General features: G+C 40.0%; 1 protein-coding gene and 1 non-coding gene across 4 annotated transcripts in view; one reads left to right on the forward strand and one right to left on the reverse strand.

Annotated features, from left to right (window-relative positions):
• The first annotated feature begins 339 nt into the window (after positions 1–339).
• The window catches only part of EIF2AK4 (eukaryotic translation initiation factor 2 alpha kinase 4), a 97,187-nt gene continuing 70,265 nt past the window's right edge, over positions 340–27,261 (forward strand). For all 3 annotated transcript variants that reach the window (XR_011568797.1, XM_070797253.1, XM_070797254.1), the window contains exons 1-6: positions 340–559; positions 13,804–13,916; positions 16,976–17,078; positions 21,024–21,176; positions 23,217–23,297; positions 24,764–24,912. Coding sequence is in view for 2 of the 3 variants with exons in the window: in XM_070797253.1 (XP_070653354.1) it covers positions 416–559; positions 13,804–13,916; positions 16,976–17,078; positions 21,024–21,176; positions 23,217–23,297; positions 24,764–24,912 (743 nt within the window). In the remaining variant the exon portion in view is untranslated. The remainder of the gene's footprint in view (positions 560–13,803; positions 13,917–16,975; positions 17,079–21,023; positions 21,177–23,216; positions 23,298–24,763; positions 24,913–27,261) is intronic.
• LOC139185549 (U6 spliceosomal RNA) lies at positions 19,595–19,699 on the reverse strand. Its single transcript, XR_011569120.1, has one exon. It is a non-coding gene; the product is annotated as a U6 spliceosomal RNA (small nuclear RNA).

The following is a 27,261-nucleotide window of genomic DNA, read 5'->3' on the forward strand; positions in this document are numbered from 1 at the left end:
TAGCTTGGAGAAGGAAATGGCAACCCACTCCAGTATTTTTGTCTGGAGAATCCCACGGACAGAGGAGCCTGGTGGGCTACTACAGTCCATGGGGTCGCAAAGAGTCGGACACGACTGTGAGCACACAGCACACAGCAGTACTAGATTAGTCTTCCTGCCAGAGGGACTCACCCCAACTCTGACCGGGCCCCCGACTCAGCGCCCGGCCCACATGCCCACTCCGGGCGTGGAGCTCCTGCTCCGATCTTTCTCGCTAGCGTAGAGCCCCTAACCTCATCCCTGACCCCGCCTCCGGTTCGGAGCCTCGCCCCAGGCCCGCCCCGGCTAGAAGCCCCGCCCACGATCCCGCCCCTGGAGTGGAGCCTGGGGCCCACCCGCTACCGCAAGGCCGTTCTTCCTGGCTCACCGCACTGCTATGGCCGGGGGCCGCGGGGCCCCCGGACGTGGCCGGGACGAGCCACCGGAGAGCTACCCGCAACGACAAGACCACGAGCTGCAGGCCCTGGAGGCCATCTATGGCGCCGACTTCCAGGACCTGCGGCCGGACGCGCGCGGACGGGTAGGAACTTGGCATGTCTGGTCGGGGCTGGCGTGCTGCGGCCCAGCCTCCCTTGGCGCGGCCTTGCCGGAAGCGAACACCAGACCCCAACTTCGGGTTCTGGAGTCCTTTCATCCCTCACAGTCCACCCGCGCTCACTTTTTGTCCTTGCACCCGCAGCCGCAAGGCGGGTCTTCAGAACCCCTGCCTGGGACAAGTTCTCTTACAGCCTTTCCCCTAAATCGGCTCTGGTCTTACCTGGCCTTGCTTCTTATTCCCCCTGACGTTCCATAACATACCTGCCTCCTTACTGTCTTGTCTCCTTGGGTTTGATACAACAGCGCATTCATGCGGACCCATTGCAACTTTGGGAACGCTTTGAGGGCTCTTGCACAGATCTTATTGCTGTCCTTACTCAGAAGTCTCACCCTCCGGTATGTCTTCAGAACTGATAGCCGTGTAATTACCCTGTACTCCTCTGGCATCCTCACTGTGTTGTGCGGTGTGGAGGAACTTTCCTCTGTGCCTTTCCTTCAAGAGTATGGAATATATTCTTCTTAGCTGTAATGAAGAGGGAGTGTGCTGAGTCCAAACCTTTTAAAATGGCATTCGGCTTATTTTCTTTCTTTCTTTTTCTTTTGTCTGGAAATAAGTTAAGGAACATTTCAAGCTGCTGATACAGTTTTTTCCCTCATCCTTGAAGCATTATCTACCAAACTATTGTTATCTATAGTATTTTTTAAAAAGTAGTACCTTTCTTCATCTGCCTTTAAGTCTTGGCATTTTACAACATGCACTTTATCAGCACATGCAGGATTTGCTCAAGATCTAGGATCTTCTGGAGCTGTCAGGGCAAAACATTCCCCCTCTCACCCAATGTGTTCCTTCCAGGTGTTCAGAGTACAGTCCAGCACAAACCAAACCAAACCCTCATCCTTCAGGGAGCTTACTTTCCTAGTACTTAATTTCAAGAATTAAGACTGAAAGAGTAGAAATGTTAATATTCCCCTTATATATACTTAAAATAATAAGGTAACTTTCTGGTGATCTGGTAACTTCTCAGTTCCCTTGAGAACCAGGAAGTGTAACTAAAATATGTATCACAAAGTATACATTGGGACTCAATACAAAGCTCCTAAGACTTCATTCAGAGACAGTGTATTTAGTTTACACAGCTTAATTATATGGTCCTAAGACTGCAAGAAAACAGAAAAGGACAAGGAACTGCTTGTGGGGATACCGATAATCTCAATTTATGGCTGGTGGCCTTTGTAACAGGATAGTGTAGTAAATAAAACCAAGACTGTAATAGGCAGGTAGAAGAATTCAGATAGCTGTACCCTGAGGTACATGGGCAGATATGCTTAACACTTTGCTAGGCCCCACAAGCAGCTAATTGGTAGTCATAAGGATGAATCAGAAGGTAGTCATTCAACATGAAGAACAGACTTGTGGTTGCCAAGAGGGAGGGGATGGGGAAGGGGTAAACTAGGAGTTTGGGGTTAGTAGATGCAAACTATTACATACAGAATGGATAAACAACAAACTCCTCCTGTATAGCACCTCCTGTATATTCAGTATCCTGGGATAAAACATAATGAAAAAGAATATAAAGAGTATATATATGTGTATAACTGAGTCACTCGGCTGTACAGCAGAAATTAACATTGTAAATCAACTATACTTCAGTTAAAAAAAGTTTAAAAAAGTTAAAAGAAAAGAATGTAATCATTCAACAGTTACTTTTTACTTGCCAGTCTTTAGGGGAAGATTATTCAAGTCCACAATCCTTTATCCAAACCCTGAGGCTTGATAGGTTTCAGAATTCAGAAGTGTTTGTGTTCATGTCCATGTGTGCACATTCCATACTTATCTGGTACCTCCCTCAATGGCTTCCCTGGTGGCTCAGATGGTAAAGCGTCTGCCTGCAGTGTGGAAGACCGGGTTCAATCCTTGGGTCGGGAAGATCCCCTGGAGAAGGAAATGGCAACCCACTCCAGTACTCTTGCCTGGAAAATTCCATGGACGGAGGAGCGGGCTAGGCTACAGTCCATGGGGTTGCAAAAAGTGGGACACGACTGAGCAGCTTCACTTCCTTTCCCTCAATGTCTGGAGCGGCATCCAGAATTAAGCACAGTGAAACGTGTGAATATTCAAGTGTTCACCCTCAATGGGATGTATAAAGACTATTAATAGCCTCATGTCAGTTCAGGCCAAATTTGCTGCCAGTAAATTCAGCTCAAGATTATTTACCTGTGTAAACTTTAATTTCTTAAACATCTGAAGTTTTTTAAACTTCTTTTTGGGAGATGTATTATAAGGTAGAATTTGGTTTAGTAGCATATATATATTATTAATAAAGAAACATTTTGGGAATACATGCTAAAAATTGTTTTACATACTAAAGTTTGGACACTCATTGCTAGTTTAAAATAGAATTTCCTCTGAAGTTATAAAAGTATTGTTAACTTAATTATCTTGGCTACTTTTCTGTCAGCCAAAGGCCTGCTCATTTATAATTTGATAGCTAATACCCCCCTCCTAAAACCGTTTTTCTGTTTCTGGGCCCACCAGTAGTGTATAAGTACTTCTTTACCTACATATTCACCAACATTGTAGACGTCCGACTTTTTCATCTTTGCCAATAAATAGATGAAACATGTTTACTTCTTTAGTTATATGTTATTAGGACCACCTTTGTCTGTAAGCCATGGTTTTTTTTTCTGTGAACTTTTTGATGTTGTTTATTTTTATACTCTGTTGTCTATTTTCTCATTCATTTGTCAGAGCTATTTATATCTTGAGGCATACCATTTATATGTTAATTTATGTGTTAAGAAAATTAGCATTTTAGGTTATTATATTGAAAATATTTTTCCCTAACAATTATGCATTTTGATATTTAGGTAATTTATGCAATTTTAAAAACTTACAGTCAGTATAGTCAAAATGATCTTTTTTTCTTTATTGTTGTTACATGGTCCCCGTGGTTTGTTTTTTCCCTGCTCCAGTGTTACCAAAAATGAATTCTTCAAGGCTTTCTTTTAAATCTTTCATGACATTTTTAAAAGCTTCCTTCAACTTTTTTAAGTTCTTACCTCTGAGTATGAATCTTTTCCACTAATGTGAAATGCCACCTTTGCATTGCATAAGAGTAGACTGGCTTCATAAGGATCAGTTTAGTTCAGTTCAGTCACTCAGTCGTGTCCGACTCTTTGTGACCCTGCGGACTGCAACACGCCAGGCTTCCCTGTCCATCACCAACTCCTGGAGCCTACTCAAATTCATGTCCATCACGTCAGTGATGCTATCCAACCATCTCATCCTCTGTCGTCCCCTTCTCCTCCTGCTTTCAATCTTTCCCAGGATCAGGGTCTTTTCCAATGAGTTGGTTCTTTGCATCAGTTGGCCACAGATTTGGAGTTTCAGCTTCAGCATTAGTCCTTCCAGTGAATATTCAGGACTGATTTCCTTTAGGATGGACTGGCTGGATCTCCTTGCAGTCCAAGGGACTCTCAAGAGTCTTCTCCAACACCACAGTTCAAAAGCATCAGTTCCTCGGCACTCAGCTTTCTTTATAGTCCAGCTCTCACATACATATATGACTACTGGAAATACCATAGCTTTGACTAGACGGACCTGTGTTGGCAAAGTAATGTCTCTGATTTTTAATATGCTATCTAGTTTGGTCATAGTTTTTCGTTCAAGGAGCAAGCATCTTTTAATTTCATGGCTGCAGTCACCATCTGCAGTGATTTTTTGGAGCCCCCAAAAATAGTCTCTCACTGTTGTTCACACCTACATGCCTACTGCCTGGTAAACAGCTCTCAATTTTTGTTTGGTTGTTTGCTTAATATACGCTTCCCTAGTTGCTCAGCTGGTAAAGAATCTGCCTGCAATGCAGAAGACCCCGCTTCCATTCCCAACTGTATTTGGGTGTATTTCTTGACACTGTATCCCAGAAATCTATTTAGGTTCTGTCACCATATTGCTTTCATTACTGTAGATTTATAATCAGCTTTAGTATTTAATGTAGTCATGATTTACAGAATATTCCTGACTAATTTTACTTTGGTTTTTCATTACGAACTTTAGAGTCAACTTGCCTGGTTAAAAAAATTACACTGGCATTTTTACTGTAATAATGTTGTTATTGTTGTGCAGTCACTAAGTCCTGTCTGACTCTTTGTGACTCCGTGAACTGCAGCATGCCAGGCTTCTCTGTCCTTCACTGTTACCCTGAGTTTGCTCAAACTCGTGTCCATTGAGTCAGTGATGTCATCCAACGATCTCATCCTCTGTTACCCCCTTCTCCTCCCACCTTCATTCTTTCCCAGCATCAGGGTCTTTTCCGGTTAGTCAGTTCTTCGCATCAGGTGGCCAAAGTATTGGAGCTTCAGTTTCAGCATCAGTCTTTTCAATGAATATTCAGGATTGATTTCCTTAAGGATTGACTGGTTTAATCTTGTGGTTCAAGGGACTCTCAAGAGTCTTCTCCAGCACCACAGTTAGAAAGCAACAATTCTTAGGTGATCAGCCTTTTTTATTATCTAGCACTCACATCCATACGTGACCGCTGGAAAAACCATAGTTTTGACTAGACGGAACTTTGTTGGCAAAGTGATGTCTCTGCTTTTTAATACACTGTCTAGGTTTGTCATAGCTATTCTTCCAAGGAGCAAGCATCTTTTAATTTCATGGCTTCAGTCACCATCAGCAGTGATTTTGGAGCCCAAAAAAATGAAATCTGACACTGTTTTCACAGTTTCCTCATCTATTTGACCTGAAGACATTGGACCAAATGGCATGATCTTGGTTTTGTGGATGTTGAGTTTTAAGCCAGATTTTTCAGTCTCCTTTTTCACCTTCATCAAGAGGCTCTGTAGTTCCTCTTCACTTTCTGCCATTAAAGTGGTGTCATCTGCATATCTGAGGTTGTTGGTATTTCTGCCTCTGCCGGCAGTCTTGATTCCAGCTTGTGCTTCATCCAGCCTGGCATTTTGCATGATGTACTCTGCATATAAGTTAAATAAGCAGGGTAACAATATAGAAGCCTTGACATTCTTCTTTCCCAATTTTGAACCAGTCCTTTGTTCCATGTCCAGTTCTAACTATTGCTTTTTGTCCTACAGACAGGTTTCTCAGGGATATTCCCATCTCATTAAGAATATTCCACAGTTTGTTGTGATCCACACAGTCAAAGGCTTTAGCATAGTCAGTCAAGCAGAAGTAGATGTTTATTTGGAATTCTCTTGCTTCTTCTGTGTCCAGCATATGTTGACAATTTGATCTCTGGTTCTTCTGTTTCCAAATCCACTTGTACATCTAGAAGTTCCCGGTTCATGTACTACTGAAGCCTAGCTTGAAGGATTTTGAGCATGATCTTGCTGGGATGTGAAATGAGTGCAGTTGTATGGTAATTTGAACATTCTTCAGCAGTCCCTTTCTTTGGAATTGGAATGAAAACTGACCTTTTCCTGTCCTGTGGCCACTGCTGAATTTCCCAAGTTTCCTGGTGTAATGAGTGCAGCACTTTAACAGCATCATCTTTTAGGATTTGAAATAGCTCAGCTGGAATTCTGTCACTTCCACTAGCTTTGTTTAGTAATGTTTCCTAAGGCCCACTTAACTTCACACTCCAGGATGTCTGGCTCTAGGTGAGAGAACACACCATCATGGTTATCTGGGTCATTAAGACCTTTTTTTGTACAGTTCTTCTGTGTATTCTTGCCACCTTTTCTTAATCTCTTCTGCTTCTGTTATGTTCTTGCCATTTTTGTCCTTTCTTGTGCCTATCTTTGCGTGAAATGTTCCCTTGGTATCTCCAATTTTCTCATAGATCTCTAGTCTTTCCCATTCTATTGTTTTCCTCTATTTCTTTGCATTAGTCAGTTAAGAAGGCTTTCTTATCTCTCTCTCCTTGCTGTTCTCTGGAACTCTGCTTCAGTTGGGCGTATCTTTCCCTTTCTCCTTTGCCTTTCATTTCTCTTCTTTTCTCAGCAACTTGTAAGGCCTTCTCAGACAACCACTTTGGCTTCTTGCATTTCTTTATCTTGGGGATGGTTTTGGTCGTCATCTCCTAAACAACTTTACAAACCTCTGTCCGTAGTTCTTCAGGCATTCTGTCTACCAGATCTAGTCCCTTGAATCTATTCATCACCTCCACTTATATTACCTGTATTTAATTTGGGGAGAACTCAGATTTGAATATTTTAGTGTTTGTTTAAAATGGAGTTAGAGTTATTGAACTTTAAGGAATCTAGCAGTTTGTTGTTTTTTTGTGCTTGGCCATTTGACAAATAGGCAAATGCTTGAGAACAGAAGATGAAGGAATGAGCTTGGTGATTTTTATAAGGTCAGTTACAGAAAGTGACTGAGAGCTTTTACTATCATTATTATTTTGTTTTTGGCATCTTTACAGACTTAAAACTAAAGACTTGCCCAGCTTATCTAGCTTTCACATGTTACTTTACTTCTAGATTTGTTGGTTTTTTTACGCAGACTAATTTCTTTCCTACATTACAGGATATGAGAACAGAAGCAAGTAATAAACATGGGGCCATGCTGAACCAAGTCTTGTCATCAAAATTTAAGGGGGATTTGACTAGCAGGGTCTAGATAACAATTCTAGACCAAACACCTGAAAGTGGTTTGAATTCTGTAGCTTGTTTTATATGCTTGTGGAATAAAATACATAAGATAAATGTACTAACTTAATTTTTAAGTGTATGGTTCAGTGTATTTACGTGGTTAATTGAAAATTGTGTTAGTTTTTCTTTTTTTTAAGTATAGTTGATTTATAATGTTGTGCCAGTCTCTGCTGTGCACCAGAGTGACTCAGTTTTACACATAGATACAGTCTTTTTTCAATATTCTTTTCCATTATGGTTTATCCTAGGAAGTTGGATATAGTTCATTGTTCTAAGTAGGACCTTGTTGTTTATGTAATAGTTTGTATCTACTAACCCCAAATTCCCAATCCATCTGTCTCCCTCTTGTGTTAGTATTTTTAATTAATTTCCCAAACCTTGTCCTCACTCTGCTGCTCATCTTGTAAACCAGTGAATTTTAATCACAGGCTGTCACTAACCCTCATGCCTTGGAACCAAAAGTTGTGCTCCTATGTGGAATGGCCAATAAAATTCTTTTTAATAGTCTTGTGGCTCAGGAGGTAAAGAATCTACCAGCAATGCAGGAGACCCAGAAAATGAGGGTTTGATCCCTGGGTCTGGAAGATCCCCTACAGGAAGAAATGGCAACCCACTCCAGTATTCTTGCTTTAAAAATCCCATGGACAGAGGAGCCTGGTGGGCTATAGTCCATGGGGTCGCCAAGACTCAGACACGACTGAGTACATGCACATCCTTCATTACGGTACTTTTAGCAGAAATAGACACACGCTTATACCAGTTTATTTTGGGGTGAGTGTGAGGAGGTACCCAAGAAAAGCATATTGAGACTGAGAAACGGGGGTTTCTGCTGGCTGGGCACTTCTCCAGGTGGTGTGCACTGTGCTGAAAAGAGGGTCCCCCAGGTCAGTGTTGCTAGTCCTGTGGATGTAGTAATATACTTGGGGTTTATTTCTTGAAGAGCTAATGTCTTTTTTTTAACTCTGGTGGTAATTAGTCTAGAGTATTACCTTTCATATTTTAGGACTGAGTTTGTATTACTCATTCACATTTTATACCTTGAGGATTTTTTTGACTGTTTTGTAGTATTAAAGGGCTTCCCATGTGGCCCAGTGGTAAAGAATCTGCCTGCCAGTGCAGGAGATATGTGTTCGATCCCTGGGTCAAGAAGAACCCCTGGAGAAGGAAATGGCAACCCACTCAAGTATTCTTGCCTGGAAAACTCCATCAACAGAAGAGCCTGGTGGACTATAGTACCAGGAGTTGCAAAGAGTCAGACACAGCTGAGCAACTGAGTACATGTATAGTGTTATACTTCAGATGAGTATCCAACTTCTTGTTCTCATTGAAAAGTGTTTTACTCATGTTTTATTATAATGTGGCCTTCTTTCCATGACTGCTTCCTGTCACTTGTATTTTCAATCTTCAAAACAAATCTTTTTCCTCATGTAGAATTTTGTATATTTTGTAGCAATACATTCTGCATTGCTTTCCTCTCATTCCATGCTCTCAAAACAATTTATTTACCCTTTACTATGTATTTTTTTGTCTACAGATTTTTTTTCCAGGAATTCATTATTTCTTTGTGCAGGTTAAGTCAAAGATTTTATCAACATTAAATTCTAATGACAGTTTGTCTTCTAAAGGCATGGAAGATGCCCTACCCAGTCTTAATCTTTAATATATCTTGGTTGTTGAACTTTTTAATGAAATCCTGTTCAGTTTCAGGAATCCTTGAATATCCTAATATGAGCTAATGCTTGGTATCCTAAACATGTTTTGCATAAGAGCCTCTTTACAAGTAGGGGAGCCTCTCAGTTTGCTTGAGAAAAGCCTGGTGAATTTTCTGTTCTTACCTCTGAAAGCACTGTTCCCTGACTGTCATTTTTTTTTCCCAGTGAGCCTATGCTGGTTAAAATTAAGTTTAGCTACATATGACAGAAAACTTTAAATAACAAAGTCTGTTTTTATATGTAAAAGTCTGGAGCTGTGGGCTTTTTCTGAATTACTGTTCTACCAACCTTACTGCCCCCTGCATGGTCTGAAATGGCTGTCTGGCCTCCAGTCATCACGTCTGCATTCCAGCCAGCTGGAAGGAGAAAGGGATGAAAAAGCTTCATCCCTTTCTTTTAATAAAGGTCACTTCCTGGAAATTGCATCTTACAGTTCTTTCATATTCAGTTCAGTTCAGTTCAGTCTCTCAGTCGTATCTGACTCTTTATGACCCCGTGGACTGCAGCACGCCATGCCTCCCTGTCCATCACCAACTCTTGGAATTTACTCAAACTCATGTCCATTGAGTCGGCGATGCCATCCAACCATCGCATCCTCTGTCATCCCCTTCTCCTCCCGCTTTCAATCTTTCCCAGCATCAGGGTCTTTTCAAATGAGTCTTTCATATTATTGGCTTTCAGTTAATCCAGTAGCTACACTGAGCTGCATATGAGTTGGGGAAATGTATTCAGCTAAAAAAAATTGAGGATTCTTTTACAAAGAAATAAAAGGAGAGTGGATATTGGGGAAACGGTACTCCAGAGTCTATGCTTCGTGAAGAGAAATATTATTCTGGTCCAGTCAAGCTGTCAGCCAAAGACAAAAGCTTTAGAAGTAGCTAGTCACCTGGTAGCTTCAATGTCCTGCTCTTTGGGTTGGTCTCACTTGGTACTCAGAACCAGACAAGTTGTCAGATTTTTGTCCCGCATACGTCGTTCATCAGCATCCACAGGTCTGTCCTTCATCCAAACCACCATAACTGGACTCATGCATTTCCTAAAACTGAAACCTTTATGCGTCCAGGAGTGTCTTCACTTTGTATCTGAACTCTTTCCTCAGAGTTTGCTTTGGCATTAAGATTGCTTTGGCATTATCTGGGCTCACCACTGTTATCACCGTTGTCCTGCTAGTGTTGCTGTGTGATGGAAGTAACTAGAACACTAGACCTGCATTTGTTCTAAGGCTGGGTCAGCCCAGGAATGTTTGCAGGATCCTAACCACTTTTTTAGGCCATTGTTTTATATACTGATGTTCTGCCTGGTGGTCCCCTTGTGACTGAGAGAGACCTCCTTCCCTGATTACTGCCAGGTGTCTTTACCTTGATTCATTGTTCCTTCTTAAGCATGACCTTAAGCATCCCCTTTAGTAAAGAATGGTATGGGCTTCCCTGATAGCTCAGTTGGTAAAGAATCCGCCTGCAATGCAGGATGACCCTGGTTCGATTCCTGGGTCGGGAAGATCCACTGGAAAGGGATAGGCTACCCACCCCAGTATTCTTGGGCTTCCCTTGTGGCTCAGCTGGTTAAGAATCGACCCGCAGTGTGGGAGACCTGGGTTGGGAATGATCCCCTGGAGAAGGGAAAGGCTACCCACTCTAGTATTCTGGCCTGGAGAATTCTGTAGACTGTATAGTCCATGGGATCACAAAGAGTCAGACACAACTGAGCGACTTTTACTTTCACTTCTTAAAGAATATCTTCAAAATGTGTAGTCTCCCAATGGCCTCTCTTTTCTGAAGCTGGCTTCTGTTCTAGTGACTCCAGACATGAACTGTGGGCTTTCCTGTACCGTTTCCTGAGAAGGTCAGTTACGTTCAGATACATGCTGCACTTCCTACAGAAAGAGAAAAGGGAATGCTAAACCAAATTTGTTATCATATGTGTGCGGAGATAACCCCCTTCATGTGGCATATGTTGTCTATTTGTTACAAGTTTATCTCTATACCGAGCCCAGGAAAGTTCACCCCTTGGTTTGCATTCGTAGTTTCCACTTACACAACTTGCTTATACATTAGTAGTTAGGTGACTCTTGCTCCTTTCATTTATAGATGACTACTGCAATGTCGTTGCTGCAAAACAGAAAATCTGCTATTGCTCCTAGATAATCTGCTTCTGTTTTAACACCTTGGCTTCCACCTCTTTACCTTGGGCCTGCAGGGTCTTGGATATTTTACTTTAAGAAGATTATCTGTATGGCATTTTCCATTTTTTTTAAATTTATTAAAGTGTAGTTGATTAGCAATGTTGTGTTAATTTCTGCCTTACAACAAGGTGACTCAGTTACAGATATGTATATATGTGTATAAATATATATTCTTATTTTCATATTTATTTTGACTCTTTAAGCTATGTGAGTCAGTATGGATTTACAGCAGTTTCCCCATCTGCATTCTAAAATATAGTTTTCGTTGGTCTTCAGCCAAATTAGAAAATGAAAGACAGAATAATGTATATGTAAAGATATAGTAATATAAGCTAAATTGACTACACTTTATTCTGTTTTTGTACTTTTCTCCTACTTTTGGTACTAAAATATTCTCTATTTTCTAAAGTGGTATCTACAGTAGAGAGGGAGCAAAAAAGTATTTTCTTGGGCGACATAGTATCTCTCTAAAATTTGTGGCCTATGAGATGAAAAATTTCTTAAGATTCGACCTGGTGGAGGAAGCATTGGTAAAATTTTGAGTCTGTCTAATTAGCCTTTCTCTTTAGTTTTTACATCTCTAAAATGGAGATATATACCTTTTTCTACTTCATTGGATTGATGTTGGGAAGAGAATAATAATAACACAGGCAAAGACTGGTTGATAGGATTTACTTCAAAACGATCCAGTGTGGCACTTGGGGATAGGGCACATATAGATACACAAGATTGGCCGTAAATGGGTCATTATTGAAACTGGCTGGTAAGTACATGGAGTTCATTCTATCATTATCAGCTTTGTTTGAAAATTTCCGTACTGAAAAGCTTTTCCAGAAGTGAGGCTATTTAGGAGACTGGTCAAGGTAATAGTTTGTCCTTTCCTTCTTAGCAAGTGAGAATTGGTGTTTTTGCTGCTTTTAGCAAATCAATGCTTGCCCTGTTAAATTCTGTCTGATATGATCTGTATCTGCTTTACAGCAGATAACAGCCAGCGTGTCTTGATTGAAGAGGAAACAGGAAACTGGGAATCTAACAGGTTCAGTTTCATTCTCGCTCCTGTGAGGATCCTCAGAGGAAAGCCTCCTCTACTTGCTTTTTTTATCCCCCCTCACATCTTCCTGTCATTCTAGAAGGAAAGCCCCTCCTCCAATCAGTCTAGCCTGTTTCTGTTCTGCCCAGGATCCATCAACTTCAGGTCCTAATTTGGTCTCCTTCCTGCTCTTCCATAATATTTCCATCAACATCCTCACACTCTGTAGTATCTCCCATCTTTAAACAGAACAAAATAAAATTATCCCTTGATTTCACCCCCCACCCCGTCTGTGGCCCCACTCTCTGTCCCTTTAATTTAACCCGAACCCACACCTCCTTGAAAGAGTTGTCATAGACCTGCTGTGGCCTCATCCTCACCCAGCACCACTCCTCTCATGCCAGGGTCTGCTCCTGGCAAGGCCACCTGCAGTCCTCGTGTCTCCTCTCAGTGGAGGTCCTCTTTCCTCATCCTGCTCTGCATCAAGGAGCTAGAGATCTACCGGACACTAGCCTTCTGGTTTCCTCTCTCAGGGCCCAGTCTCTCTGTCAGCTTCATCTCAAATCCACCTTCTTCTCTGTCCTTTGCCACCAACACAGACTGAATTTTTACAGTAGCTTTTTTGAAAAAATCAAGGATTACTATAAATGAAAACCGAGCTTATGTATTTTATATACACAGCTGATTGTATACTTCAGAGTGCCACATGTAAAGTTCATGTTCTGTCAGAATTTAATGTTCCTCAATACTTTGTCGCCCTTGGAAGACTTTTTATGCTTTCTCTTTTCTGGTAATGCCACATTTCTCTTTTTGCCCTGGCTGCCTTGACATTCCAAGGCAAAGGCAAGCTTCAACTCCTTGCAACTCCTTACTCTAGCAATCCGACAACTGAGGATTGGCGTTAACAAGGGAGGGCTGATGGGGAGACACAGGTTTGGGTGTCTTAGTTGGATTTGAAGTCCAGCCTTGCCACTGTCTGTTTGTGGGGAAGAAACTTGGAGCCTGAACCGCCTTGTCTGTACAGTGGAGATGACACCTACCTCACAGAGTTGGTAGGTTTATGTTTATAAATTATATAAACTGCCTCAAATCCTTTTTGGGAAGAGCATATATAAATAAAGGATAATGGAATATTTAGTTATTTGGGGGAAAACAGTTGGTTGAAAGCATACACAGTTTTAGAAGAGCTGTCAGATTTCTCCTTGTCAAGATTTTCACGCGTTGTCTCAGTATTTGAAGTGTCAGTAGGCCTTCTCTGACCCACCTGTCTGAATACCTTCTCCTCCTCCACCACTCTGTTCCATGGCTCAGCTTTGCTTTCTTTACAGCACTGGTCACTATTTGGAAATACTTACACGTCCTCTGTTTTGTGTCAGCTAGTTGGCTTCCTGTCTGTCCAGATTTGCCCCTGCACTCTCAGTCTCTAGGGCAGCAGCCGCTTACTTGAATAAATGGAGGCTGCGTGGGACATTTCAGGTCACTCCTTAGAAAACTGAAAAGGAAAATGTACTCTCCCTGGCACAAGTTTTGTTTTTAAACCATGCTTTAGGAAAATGTGACCAAAGCACAGTTTTATAAAATAAAACTGTGTGTAATATTTAAAAAGTAGAACTTTTGAGCTGAAATAATTATCTTAATCGTTAATGACTGGCTCTCTAGAGAAAAAAAAAGATTTTCTTTTTCTCTTTTAGGTCAAAGAGCCTCCTGAAATCAATTTAGTTCTGTACCCTCAAGGCCTGACTGGTGAAGAAGTGTACGTGAAAGTGGATTTGAGAGTGAAATGCCCACCCACCTATCCAGATGTGTGAGTTCATTTATAAATGTGTGTGTTAGTCTCTCAGTCAAGCCCACCAGGCTCTTCTGTTCATGGAATTACCGAGGCAAGAATACTGGAGTGGGTTGCCATTCCCTTCTCTAGGGGATCTTCCCAACCCAGGGATCAAACCCAGGACTCCTGCATTGCTGGCAGATTCTTTACCGTCTGAGTCACCAGGGAAGTCTGTTTATAAATAGCTTTGATGTGATTTCACTTCTCTGTTTTGAAAACAAAGGAACAGGTTGAAGTCAATGGTATTTTTTCCTTCTGGCCCCCATTCCATTTAAAATTTTATTTCCTATCACTTGGAGTTCATCAGAACTACATCAGCAATGGATGTTTTCATGAAGCCTGTCTCCTGTTAGGTTGGCTTCTAGTTAATAGTCTCTATGGGTGGTAGTGTTTGCTCCGTGACTAATGTTTGCTTCTTCTGTTAGGTTAACTTTTGTTTGTTTAATTTTTCACAGACTAGGAAGAGGAACAATTTAGGGGAAAAAAGATAAAGGTGCAGTGACTATAAAAGCCTTGTGTACTTAGTTTTAAAGTACAGTTTACATTAGGACTTAGAGTAGCCTTCCGAGCCTAGTGGGACCTGGACTTCCAAGCAGAAAATGATTTAGTCGCCCTCTTTCAGGTTCGGGAAGATGGCAGGGCGTGTAACATCACTGGCCTCTACCCGTTAAATGCCTAAAGAGTTTTCCAGTCAGTGAGACAGCCAAAAGCCTCATGTATTTCTAAACTCCCCCTGAAGGTAATACCCCCTTGGGTTCAGATCCAGTAGTAAAACAAAAGCATTACCTGTCAAGGCTCAAGTATTCTTCATTTCAAGTACCATGCGTATTCCATGTAATCTTTTCCCAGACATTCCATGCAGAAAAGCAGATTTGGCCTGGATGATGTTTTTTTAATTGAGCTTGTTGTGCAGGAAGCCAGTGAAGGAAAGTGACAAGTAAAAGGATGTACTGCCTTACCCAGTGGGTGGTAAATGTATGGAATTTGTTACCTTAAGAGGTGATGGAGTTTATGAAAATACAGGTAGGTCAAGATGAGCTCCCTGAAGTTAGTAACCCAATTTTAGCCCAGCCTCTGTGCCTAGAGTAGAATAGTAGATATTCAGAAAGTTAATTTATGCATTAATTGAAAGGTACTTAATTTTACGAAAGAAAAATAAGACAGTGCCTCTCTAGGTCTTATCTTTCCTGACACCAAATAGGTGGTATCTTTTCTGACACCAACTGGGTATCTGAACAATTCAGTTCAGTTATGACACTAACTGTCCATAGTTCTTGATAGCTGAGTTGGGGGCTTACTCCCATGATGAGACGTGGATGCCAGTTGCAAGTCCCAGTACTTCTGATCAACTGGCTATAAATTTGCACGTTCCTGTGACACCCTCCCCCCACCCCGCCCCAGGTTTGATAATTTGCTAGAACAGTTTACAGAACTCAGGAGGGCACTTCACTTACTGTTACTGGTTTGTTATCAAAGATACAACTCAGGACTGGCCAGATGGAAGAGATGCTTAGGCAAGAAATATGTAGAGGGGCACAGAGCTTCTTTGCCTACTTGACATTGACTGATATCACATTGGAGGGGGAACATAATTACCCTTGGTTGAGAGCCACTATGTTAGAGAACTCATCAGGTAAATCTTGATGTGTCCATTTGGTAAGAATATCATTTGAGAAACAGCATGCAAGTGTTTACAAAAGTTAAAAAGTAAACATTGTAATATCAGCTACATAAACTTAGGAATTATGTACCAAGGGCATGAAGAGAACACTGGAAATTTTACAGTGTTTAATTAGTGTTGCAGATTAATTTTTTGCTATTCTGTTAATATTGCTATATAGTGACTGCTTGATTTTTTTTTTCATTATCTAAGTCTTGACTTGGGGAAACATTCCTATCTTTTGAAATAATATCATGCAGGAAAACTTTCCTTTTCTGCAAAATAGTCCTTTATACCACTGTGAGAAAGAGAATCCTGGATTAAATGGACCTGACGTAGACTTTCTCTAAGATTTCCATCTATCCAGGTAGATGATGGCTGTAGTAATCTGTCATAATGAAGCACTGAGAGAATGCATAGATAAGTGAATAGTAAAGGCTTCACCAAGGTAAAATGCCATGAATTACTCAGAAATGCTTGGTGGGAAGGGATGAATCGTTTTCTCATCTGTAAAATTAAATAAAGCCTACTTAATCTCAGGAGTTGTTATTGGATGTGTTGTGGTTGGAAATAAGAGGAACCCCAAGGGAGGGCTGATTGTATTTTCCTTGGGTAGAAGGTGTTGACTGTTAGTTGTGCCCTATAGAGATCAAGAAGAGCATGTGGTAGGCATCCTTGGAATAGCAGAGTTTGCAGAGTGTGCATGACATGAGTGAGTGAGCTCATTTATAGCAGAATGAGTTCCTGGGACACAGCCTGTTGTAGGAGTACTAGATAGAACACTGTGCCTCCACCTCACACATAGTTATTCTTATCCTGCTTTATGCTAGGAGCAGACAGATGATCACAGAGTGCTTAGACCCTTGTGGGTGAGCTGTCAGAGTTCACTGATGTTAGGGGGCAAGCCAGGATCGAGCATTATCATGAAAGGGAGTACATGGTGAAGTTAGTAGGCTAGAATCACACACAGAGCTGGAGTGATTTTTTAAAGGGCAGTAAATAGTAGTTGATGTTAGAAATTTAAATCGGATTGTAAAGCTGAAATCAGAGACAGAGGAGTTGGAGAGACACCTGACTGAGCCCCAGTAAGTCTGGTCCTCTTGGGGAGCAGGGCACTCGAAAGCCCACGCTGACACCTGGCCAGCCCATTTCTGCCCTACAGGCTGCAGGTGACTTCATGTTGAGTGCTGTGTCAACAGAGTTGCTGGGGTAAAGTTGAAATCCTTTTAAGATGAAAGGAAATGTTCCTAAGGGTACAAAGAAGTTCACAAGTGAGGCCCTTACGGAAACCCCAGGCTCCAAGCTTGAAAATTAGCAAATATTAATGCAAACAATCTGTACTTTTTAGAGTAATTCTTTTTTTTTTCTTTTCCAGAGTCCCTGAAATAGAATTAAAGAATGCCAAAGGTCTGTCAAATGAAAGTGTTAATTTGTTAAAGTCCCGCCTAGAAGAAGTGGCCAAAAAACACTGTGGTGAGGTATGATTTGTAAAACTAGAATTATGACAATGATAAAAATCTCATCATGTTCACTAGTGTTTGCCTTCCAGCCTTTTCTTTGGCTTAAAGGCTTTCCCATTGCACCTCAGATCTAACTTTCACTATAATGTTCTGTTTTTTATTGGTATCTACAGAGGGGAATATTGCTGTTTGGATTGCTTTAATTAACAGTACTTATGAATTATGAATTGTAGAGCGTGCATAGACAGTACTGTTGATACTTAATTCTTCTGGAAACACTCCATATGAAACTGACCAGAATTTTTGCACACTTTGAGCCTGACATCATGACCTCATCTTGACTTGAACATTTACGTTGGAAAATGTTTACAAACAAGTGATTTCTGACCAAACTTTGCCACATCTCCACTTTTCATATCAGAAGAACTAATTGTTTACTTCTCAATAATTAGGGACTCACTGTCCTCCATCAGTGTCCCTTTTATACCTGAGCATTTACACCTAGTTCAGTACTGATGCTTTTTTAATCCTCTGACATCAGGGTCTGCATGAGCTCCCCCTTAGGTGAGAACTCTCTCTGGAGGGCCAGGCTGGGTGACCTCTTAGGGCGAGTATTACGGTCTGTTCCTTAAGCCCACTGAGTATCCTAGGTATAATCCATCTTCTCCTCACTTTTGTGTAAGATTATGCAGTGTTTTTGCCTATGCACATCACTTTTAACTTATCCTGTCCTACAAAGACTGAGAAGAGTTAAGTAAGGACTAGCCCTAGGCCTCTATGTTACTAGGAAAGTGCCTGGACCATTTTTCACTTGCATTCCATAACACAGTGAGTTACTGTGTGCCCTCTGGGGTGCTTTTTGCCCCTATAATCTTTGCCCACCTAAGTTGTGTTTCCAAGAACTTCAGTGATTGTTGTGGTACATAAAGTGATTGTAGAACAGCTTGGACAAAAAAATCGGCCTTGGGAATTACTGCAGAGTTCTTTCTAGTTTAAGTTCTTTCTAATGTAGTCTAATGTCTTAACTGAAAAATAATATGGAGTTACATTGAAAATGCAGCTACAGAATCCTCTGGTTTCTTGGATTCATAATTTGTCATTTTTTTGTAAAATTCTTTGCTGTGTTTGATTTTATTTTTATAGTGCAGTATTATATAATATAACTGTTACATAATCATCATGCAAACTCCAGGAGATAGTGAAGGACAGGGAAGCCTGGCGTGCTACAGTCCATGGGGTTGTAAAGAGCTGGACATGACTTAGCAACTGAACAACAGCGATATAATCATCATGCTATACATTAGATCCCCAGAACTTACTTATCTTATAACTGAAAGTATGTATACTCGGACCTACATATCTCCCTTTTACTCTCACCGCCAATCCCTAAGTAACCACAATTCTAGTCCCTGTTTCAGTTTTTTTAGATTCTACATGTAAATGATATGCAGCATTTGTCTTTGATTTATTTCACTTAATATAATGCCTCAAGTTCCATTTGTGTTTCTGCAAGCAGGAGGATGTTCTTTTTCATGGTTGAATATTTCACTGTGTATGTATATTTATATCACATCTTTATTCACTTTTTCATTGACACTTACCTTGGCTATTGTGAATAATGCTGCAATAACATGGGAGTATAGATATCTCTTCAAGATCCTTTTTTTTCATTCCCTTTGAATATATACTCAGATGTAGGATTGCTAGATCATATGTAGTTCTGTTTTTAATTTTTTGAGGAACCTCCATACTGTTTCTCAGACTGGCTGCAACAATTTACATTCTCACCAAAAGTGTATCAGGGTTCCCTTTTCTCCACACCCTGACCAACACTTGTTGTTCACTGTCTTTTTGATGTGTGAAGTGATAGCTCATTGTGGTTTTGATCTGTGTTTCCCTGATGATCAGCGATGTTATATATCTTTTCATGTGCCTGTTGGCCATTTGTATGTCTTCTTTGGAAAAATGTCTATTGTGTTCCTCTGTCCATTTTTTAATTGGATTGTTTGGGTTTTCTTTTTTATTTTTGCTGCTGAGTTATATTAGTTCTTTATATATTTAAATATTGACCCCTTATCAGATATATGATTTGTGGTATCTTCTCTCATTCTGTAGTTTGCCTTTTCATTTTCTTGATGGTTTCCTTTGCTGTGCAGAATCTTTTTTTTTTTTTTTTGCTGTGCAGAAATATTTGATTTAGTCCCACTTGTTTATTTCTGCTTTTGTTGTCCCACTCACCCCAGCCCCACCTTTTTTTGACTTTATTTTATTTATTTATTCAAATTTGTAATACAGTATAGTTGATTTGATTTACAATGTTGTACTGATTTCCACTGTATAGCTACATACACAGTATCCACTATTTTTTGGATTCGTTTTCCCTACAGGTCATTACTGACTTTTGAGAAGAGTTCCCTGTGCTATACAGTTAGTCCTTACTAGTTATCTATGTTATATGTAATAGTGTGTACATGTCAATCTCAGTCTCTCCATTTATCCCTCCTTCCCCCATCCCTTTCTCCCTTGGTAACCAAAAAAACATGGAATGCTTCACAGATTTACATGTCATCCTTGCACAGGGGCCACACTAATCTTCTCTGTATCTCTCCAATTTTAGCATATGTTCTGCTGAAGAGAGCACATTGTCTTTATTTTAGATTATACTTTTTAATGGCCAACAAACACACAGAAAGATGCTCAACATCACTAATTATTAGTGAAGTGCAAATCAAAACTACAATGAGGTATCACCTCATACAGGTCAGAAGGGCCATCATCAAAAAATCTATGAACAGTAAATGCTGGAGGAGGGTGTGGAGAAAAGGGAACCCTCCTATACTATTGGTGGGAATGTAAATTGGTACAGCCACTATGGAGACCAGTATGGAAGTTCCTTAAAAAACTAAAAATAGAACTACCATATGACACAACAGTCCCACTCCTGGGCATATACCTGGAGAAAACCAAAATTTCAAAAGGTACATGCATCCCAGTGTTCATTGTAGAACTACTTACAATAGCCTTCACATGGAAGCAACCTAAATGTCCATCAACTGAGGAATGGATAAAGATATGGTACGTATATAGAATGGACTATTACTCATCCATAAAAGGAATAAATTGTGCATTTGCAGAGATGTGGATGGACCTAGGGACTGGCATACAGAGTTAAGTCAGAAAGAGAAAAACAAATATAGTAGATGAATGCATATATATGAAATCTAGAAAAATGTTACAGATGAACTCAGTTGCAAAGCAAAAATAGAGACACAGATGCAGAGAATAAACATGGATACCAGGAGGGGAAGGGGAGTGGTGGGATGAATTGTGAGATTGAAGTTGGCATATACACTACTGTAGATAAATGGATAACTAATGAGAACCTGCTGCTGCTAAGTCACTTCAGTCGTGTCCGACTCTGTGCAACCCCGTAGACGTCAGCCCACGAGGCTCCCCCCTCCCTGGGATTCTCCAGGTAAGAACACTAGAGTGGGTTGCCATTTCCTTCTCCAGTGCATGAAAGTGAAAAGTGAAAGTGAAGTCGCTCAGTCGTGTCCGACTCTTAGCGACCTCATGTACTGCAGCCTACCAGGCTCCTCCACCCATGGGATTTTCCAGGCAAGAGTACTGGAGTGGGGTGCCATTGCCTTCTCCATATAGAAAAATATTTTAGAAGATTTATTATATAGAAAATGCCAATAAATTGAATAGGACTACAAAAGTGATGCTTTTTACTTATTTAGATAGTGATTTGTCTTGATAGCAACACAATGAGATGAGTGCTGAAAAGCTTTTTCCTGCTGTGGTTACCTCCTATAACTAATTTAGAATGTGTCGCATCAAAATGAATATCATCATTGTGAATGGTCTCGGATGGTCTGCATGTTCTTCTGTAGTCTCGCCGTTGGACCCTGTCTTCCCATCACTTGACCATTTGTGGTTGATTTCCATCCGTGTGTTTAGGTGATGATATTTGAACTGGCTTACTATGTGCAGTCATTTCTCTGCGAGCACAACAAGCCCCCTCCCAAGTCTTTTCATGAAGAAATGCTGGAAAGGCGAGCTCAGGAGGAGCAGCGGAGGCAGTTAGAGGCCAAGCGGAAAGAGGAAGAGGAGGTGAGACCCATGTCACCACGGTGGCCAGCCAGAGGACTGAGAGCCCTATAGGTTTTTAATCTCTGTCTCTGCCTACATACTTATCCATATTTATTAAGTTTTGCTCTGGATTTGATCCAAGAACCATGAATTCATGTGAAAGGAGGCCCTAGGAGTAACCAAGAAATAAATACTATGAGTGATTCCCTCCCAACAGGTATCAGTGCTGCCCCTAGAACCCTTCCTTAGTCCTAGTCTTTAAATGAAAGAAAAAGTCAATTTAAGCAAACTTCTTTGTGTGCCTGTAAAGCTGTGCAGGAGTTCAGAGGCTATTACCTTCTTCCCTCTGTGGGACAAGTATCTCATGCCCAAACGAGTAGCCAAAGCCAGAGACTGAACGTATTTTTTAGTTCACTCACCATTTGTATTTTTTCTTTAGTCTTAGTCTGCATAAGAATATACATTCCTGTGTTATTTTAAAAATCCTTTAATCAAACATAATACCTATATCTAAATTTCCTTCTTGATTTTTGTTCTTTTTCTTCTATTTAGTCTTTTAATACTTACTTATCTAGAACTTATTTTGGTGTAGGTTGTTAAAATAAGGGTCTGAGTCCCCCCACCCCATTTTCCTAACACATTTATTAAATAATCATTCATTCTTAGGTGATTTGTAATACTTCCTTTAAAGGGTATTTTACCTACTTATTTGTACTAAGTTCTATTTGTGAATTATCTCTTTTGTTCAATTCATCTGTTTTTTTCTTAGGTCTATACCACAATCTTTGAATTACTGTCTTTGTAACATTTGACTATCTGAGGAGTCAGGACCCCTGTCCCTTCCTCGTTCATTGTTCTTTTTTTTTCTCTCAGCTATCCTCACACATTTATTCTTAAAGAGAAATTATAGGATTGCTTTCTCAAGATCAAAACAAAGCCTCTGGAATTTTGAGTAAAATTGTACTTATATATCCATTTGGGCAGAATTTACGTCATGACCAAGTTCAGACTTCCTATCCAGAAATAGTTTTTCCATATATTTTTATCTCTTAGTGAGGCTTTTTAGTTTTCTCCCCTTAGATGTTACAGTTACTTCTAGGATTTTGTTATTCCTACTTTTCTTAGGTTCTTATTCCTTGCTCTTTTTTTCCTACTTCATTTTGTTCATCCTTTGCTTATGTTAGCATTGTCTTTGTGAGTTCCATTCATTTTGTTACTGTTTATCTCCTATTCAATTGCATAGCCTAGTTATCATTTAAAGTTCCTTAGCTCTTAGGCAGACACATTTTAATTAGAAGATAAAGATATTTAATTAACAGTCTTGTTTCAATGTACTGCTGTAACTACCTGTAAGTTTTGGATATGTTTTTACATTTTCTATTATTGCTGCAATTGTTTTTGGTTAGTCTCTCAATGGTTTTGATAGTTATAACCTGGAATTTTAGGAGGCTTATAAAAACGCTACTGATAGTTATAACCTGGAATTTTAGGAGGGTTATAAAAACGCTACTTTATGTAAACTCAGAATCATTTGAGTAATAGGTACATGGGCCAAATGAATAGATCAAAATGCCACTTTTAACAACGAGAAAGCTGGTTGGGGAGTGCAACTGAAGGTCTGTATTATGGGTGTGGTGCTGGCTCAGTCCACCTCAACCTGGGCAAAGAGTAGGTGCAAATGCATGTTCTCTGCAGACAGGCAGATACCAAAAAGGAGGGGCTCGGTCAAGAGTGGGGAGAAGTGAGAGGCCAGTGGTGTTGCCACAGTGAAAGTCCCTCCACTTTGGGGATCTCCTGGTGGTCCAATATTTAGGACTCTGAGCTTCCACAACAAGTCCCTCCACGTAAAAGTGGGGAGGAAGTGTCCCTCCCCCACAGTCTACTGCATTTAAGTGGGAGGTCTACTGCATAAGAACTCTGATAAACTGATGAAACTGTAGTATGTACTAAGGTTCTACATACTCTTAGGACTGAAATTCAGAAGGTTTTTTGTGATTTCAGAATTTGTGTGTTGTATGGGTTTCAGAGATCAGCATTTGATGGCTGTATGATTTATTTCAGCAACGTGAAATCCTTCATGAGATTCAGAAAAGGAAAGAAGAGATAAAAGAGGAGAAAAAAAGGAAAGAAATGGCCAAGCAGGTACTCTAGAATTTCTGCCATAGTCAAATAGTTTACATTTTCTAAATATACAATCTTTCTTTCCATTGATGGTATTTGAATTACTGTATCTTCATAATGTTTGAATATCTCAGAAGTCAGGACCTCTGTCCTTCATTCTTCATTATTCCTTTTTCCCTCGTTTGTTGCTATCAGTAGTAAAGTTTAAAATGAGGCACATAAAAGTCTCCCAGATATCATTCATTGTATATTTTATATTCTCCAGATAGTTACCAAACTTTGAGTTGTATATTATCTGTAGAAGACTTAGGCTTATGTAACTAGAGTAGTTTATCAACAGAGTTGAAGGAGAGGGGAGATTGAAGCTTTGATAATCAGCTCAGACTGGAATTCTTAATACTTGGAAAACAAAACTATTTGTTCATACTGAAGAGTGAACAGAAACCAGATGGATCTGCCTGAGATTTCATTCAGTGATGGAAAACAGATTTAAAAAGCAGTGGTGGAAAAAGGATATACTCCTTTGTCCTGTATTTTTCCTGAGTCCAACTCAATCAGAAAACCAGTTACACATGTTTGGAGAAATCCAGAGAGAATTTTGCTCCTTCTCCTTTAAAGAAATGGCATATCACCTAAGGGAAACAGTGAGGTGCAGTGGGAGGAGGTACTGATTTACGAGTAAACAGAACCTGGCTGAAAGCTTTGGCTTTTTTACTGCCTTGGCTTGGTGACCTTGACAGGTGACACTCTACGCTTATTTTCTTCACCCCTTAATGTGGCACAGATAATGCTTTCCTGTCTGTCTTATGTAACCATTCCTACAGAAAAATGTACTGCCCTTTGTGAATGTACAAAGCTGTATACAAATTTAAGGTGATACAACTGTTCGCCTGTTTTCCATCTCATGTGCCTTCCTGACAGCCACTCTGCTCTCTGTTTTTTCTTTTTTAAACAGTGTTCAAAATAGTTTAATATTGGAATCAAGATAGATAATAAAACAATACTAGTTCTGTCAATAGAAGAGATAATCTAAATATAGACCCCCCGCACCCCATATATGTATATATAACTGATTTTTTTGAGCAAGATACAAAGATAATTCTAGAGAAAGGATAGCCCTTTTTGCAAATGGTACTAGAACATTTTTTTTCTTTTCCATTATGGTTTATTACAGGATATTGAGTATGCTCTGTTTGAATGCCTTCTTCTGTTTATCTCTTGCTCTTGTCCCTAACTTTTCATGTATATTCCACATTTCTAAGTATTTATAAAGTTCACATTCTCTTAAAACTGTAACCTTGACCTTCAGTTCTTGAAACAGTACATATTTGGACACTAAATTTTAAAAAGTTGAGTTCAACTTTATTACACTTGAAAATCTTCAGCTTAAATGAAATGTGCATGCCCTACATATTTATGATTACTTACCATGATTGTCTTCCATTATGACTTAGGTGTAAAGTAGGTTTTACTTTTCTTTTTTTAAGGAACGTTTAGAAATAGCTAGTTTGTCAAATCAAGATCATACCTCTAGAAAAGACCCAGGAGGACACAGAACAGCTGCCATTCTACATGGAGGCTCTCCTGACTTCGTAGGAAATGGTAAACATCGGACCAACTCCTCTGGAAGGTCTAAGTAAGTCCCTGAGATTTCCAGTCCCTTAAAACAACTTGTAGTGAAATTTGGTTGAGTTGTCACATGAGAGTTTTAATAACTTTTTCAAAGCCTGTGTATCTTAGTATATTAGTAATATAAAATTTTCCATTTGTTTTAATACTTTCCAAGTATCTTTCACAAAGCCAGTTTTATTTCCCTTTACATAACAGTTGTTAACCTTAACATTGCCTCCAGTGCAGTTTGATCTGCCTTTTGATGATCTAACTTTTCAACGTTAGTTGGTCAGTTGTGTCCAATCCTTTGTGACCCCGTGAACTGTAGCCCACCAGGCTTCTTTGTCCATGGAATCCTGCAGGCAAGAATACTAGAGTGGGTTGCCATTTCCTTCTCCAGGGGATCTTCCCAACCCAGGGATTGAACTTAGGTCTCCAGCACAGCAGGCAGATCTTTTACTGTCTGAGCCATCAGGGAAGCCCAATTATTCAGTAAGTGATTTAAAAACTTTTCTTCCATCAGAATCATCATCCAGTCAGATTCACACTGTTTTCAGTCTGTAACGCCTTAGGTCTCACCACAGATGTGGGGAGAGTCCCACAATGGGCACAGGTGTAGGAGATCCTTTACGTGAGGACAGGAGCCCCAGTTTGCTGCCAGGGCTCCCCTCCCCTTGCTACTGAGGACACTGGGCTTCCCTGTCACGGCAGGTGGGCTCCTCGGTCACATGTCACCAAAGGTCACATGAAAGATACTATCTCTTCCTCCATATCCTTTTCTACTAAAGAATTGAGACTTCCCGGTGAAGTAGGTCCCCTACATACAAACCTACAAGTTTCGAACTTTGAAAGATGCAGACGTGCACTCCATCACTGTCAGGTGTGAGCGAAACTGCAGCTTGCCCTCCCTCTCCTAGTGCTGACGGTCCTTCAGCTCTCCCACCTCCCGTCTCTACTCCTTCCTCCAGTCAGTGACGGCTCTTGACTGTTCATTCAGTGCCAGCCCCTGTATGCCAGCTGTTGTACTTGCTTTTCAAGGTACTGTACTATAAGATTAAAAATGGGTTTTTTTTGTATTTGTTTTTTATATATTACTTGTGGGAAAGGTATTATAAACCTATTATAGTACAGCACTGTATAGCCAGTTTTGTTAGTTGGATACCCAGGCTAATTTTATAGGACTTATGAACAAACTGGACTTATGAACACTGTCAGAATGGAACTTGTTTGTATGAAGGGGACTTTGTATGTTTGCTGTGACTGCCACTGTTGACCAGAAAGGAATTTTAGTACAGAATTCCTTTCTGTGATTAGGTGGGTGATTAAATAGCACAGGTATTATCATTCAGGTTCTATATGTATTTAAGCTATCTTTTGTGATAATCTAAGCACCACTTAAAACCAGCATTTTAGTTACCAAACTAAAAGCTTATATAATCTTTTGGATTACAGTTTGTTTATAAGGAGGAGTCATTTCACTTCTTTCCCTAATTATCTGCTTTGAAAAAAATCAGCTCAGAAATCATTTTGATATTAACATTTAACCACCTACTGTTAAGGTGAACTAAATGTTTTCTTGAATGCAGTTTCTGGTAATGATTTCTTTTTAAGATTATAATTCCTTAAAGCAATTGAGATTATTTTTGCAACTGGGCTTCCATTAGGCAACATAGTTTGAAGCTGTCAGAGTATTCCACTAGGAAATATCTAACAAATTCCTACTGTGTTAGAAATGGTGGAAATAAATCAATGCCCTGAATAAGGCTGTATAAAAAGCAATCTTTTTTAGTTTAATTATTTCCATTTTTTTGGCTAACTGTAAACAGTGGGTCCAAGATTAGACTTGCTTTTGAGATCAGTAATTATTAGCAAGTCTATTCAAGGAAGGGTGGGAAATTCTCTGTTTCCTTGACACAGGTAGAACAGATTTTTATGTAGCACTTATAAAGGGACATTAGTATGTCTTGGATAGAATGACATTTCCACAAGCATCCAAGAAGTCATTTTCATGAATTGTTTGCCAAGATTGTTGTACAAACCTGTATAGAACTCTGGCACTCTGTCACCTACAGACTAGAAAAGAATGAATCTTTCTTATAGGTTACATGCTTCTTTGGTTAAGAAATAAAAAGTCCTTGATATACTGAAGTATCTCATACATACTCTTTATTCTTTTTCTTCCTTGCTATTCACTAGTCTTTAAGTTGGAAAGCCAAAGGAAATGACCAGAGTGTTCCATTTTATTCTTTCAACTAGAAGATACGTTCAGTAGAGGTAGTAGACATGACCTTGTTGTGAACATTGTCAGCAGTCAGTATTCGAATTGGCTGTGACTAAAAGCAATACAATCTAGAATGAGATACTTGATGAGGAC

This window comes from Bos indicus, chromosome 10, assembly GCF_029378745.1.
Source record: "Bos indicus isolate NIAB-ARS_2022 breed Sahiwal x Tharparkar chromosome 10, NIAB-ARS_B.indTharparkar_mat_pri_1.0, whole genome shotgun sequence".
Taxonomy (NCBI): domain Eukaryota; kingdom Metazoa; phylum Chordata; class Mammalia; order Artiodactyla; family Bovidae; genus Bos; species Bos indicus.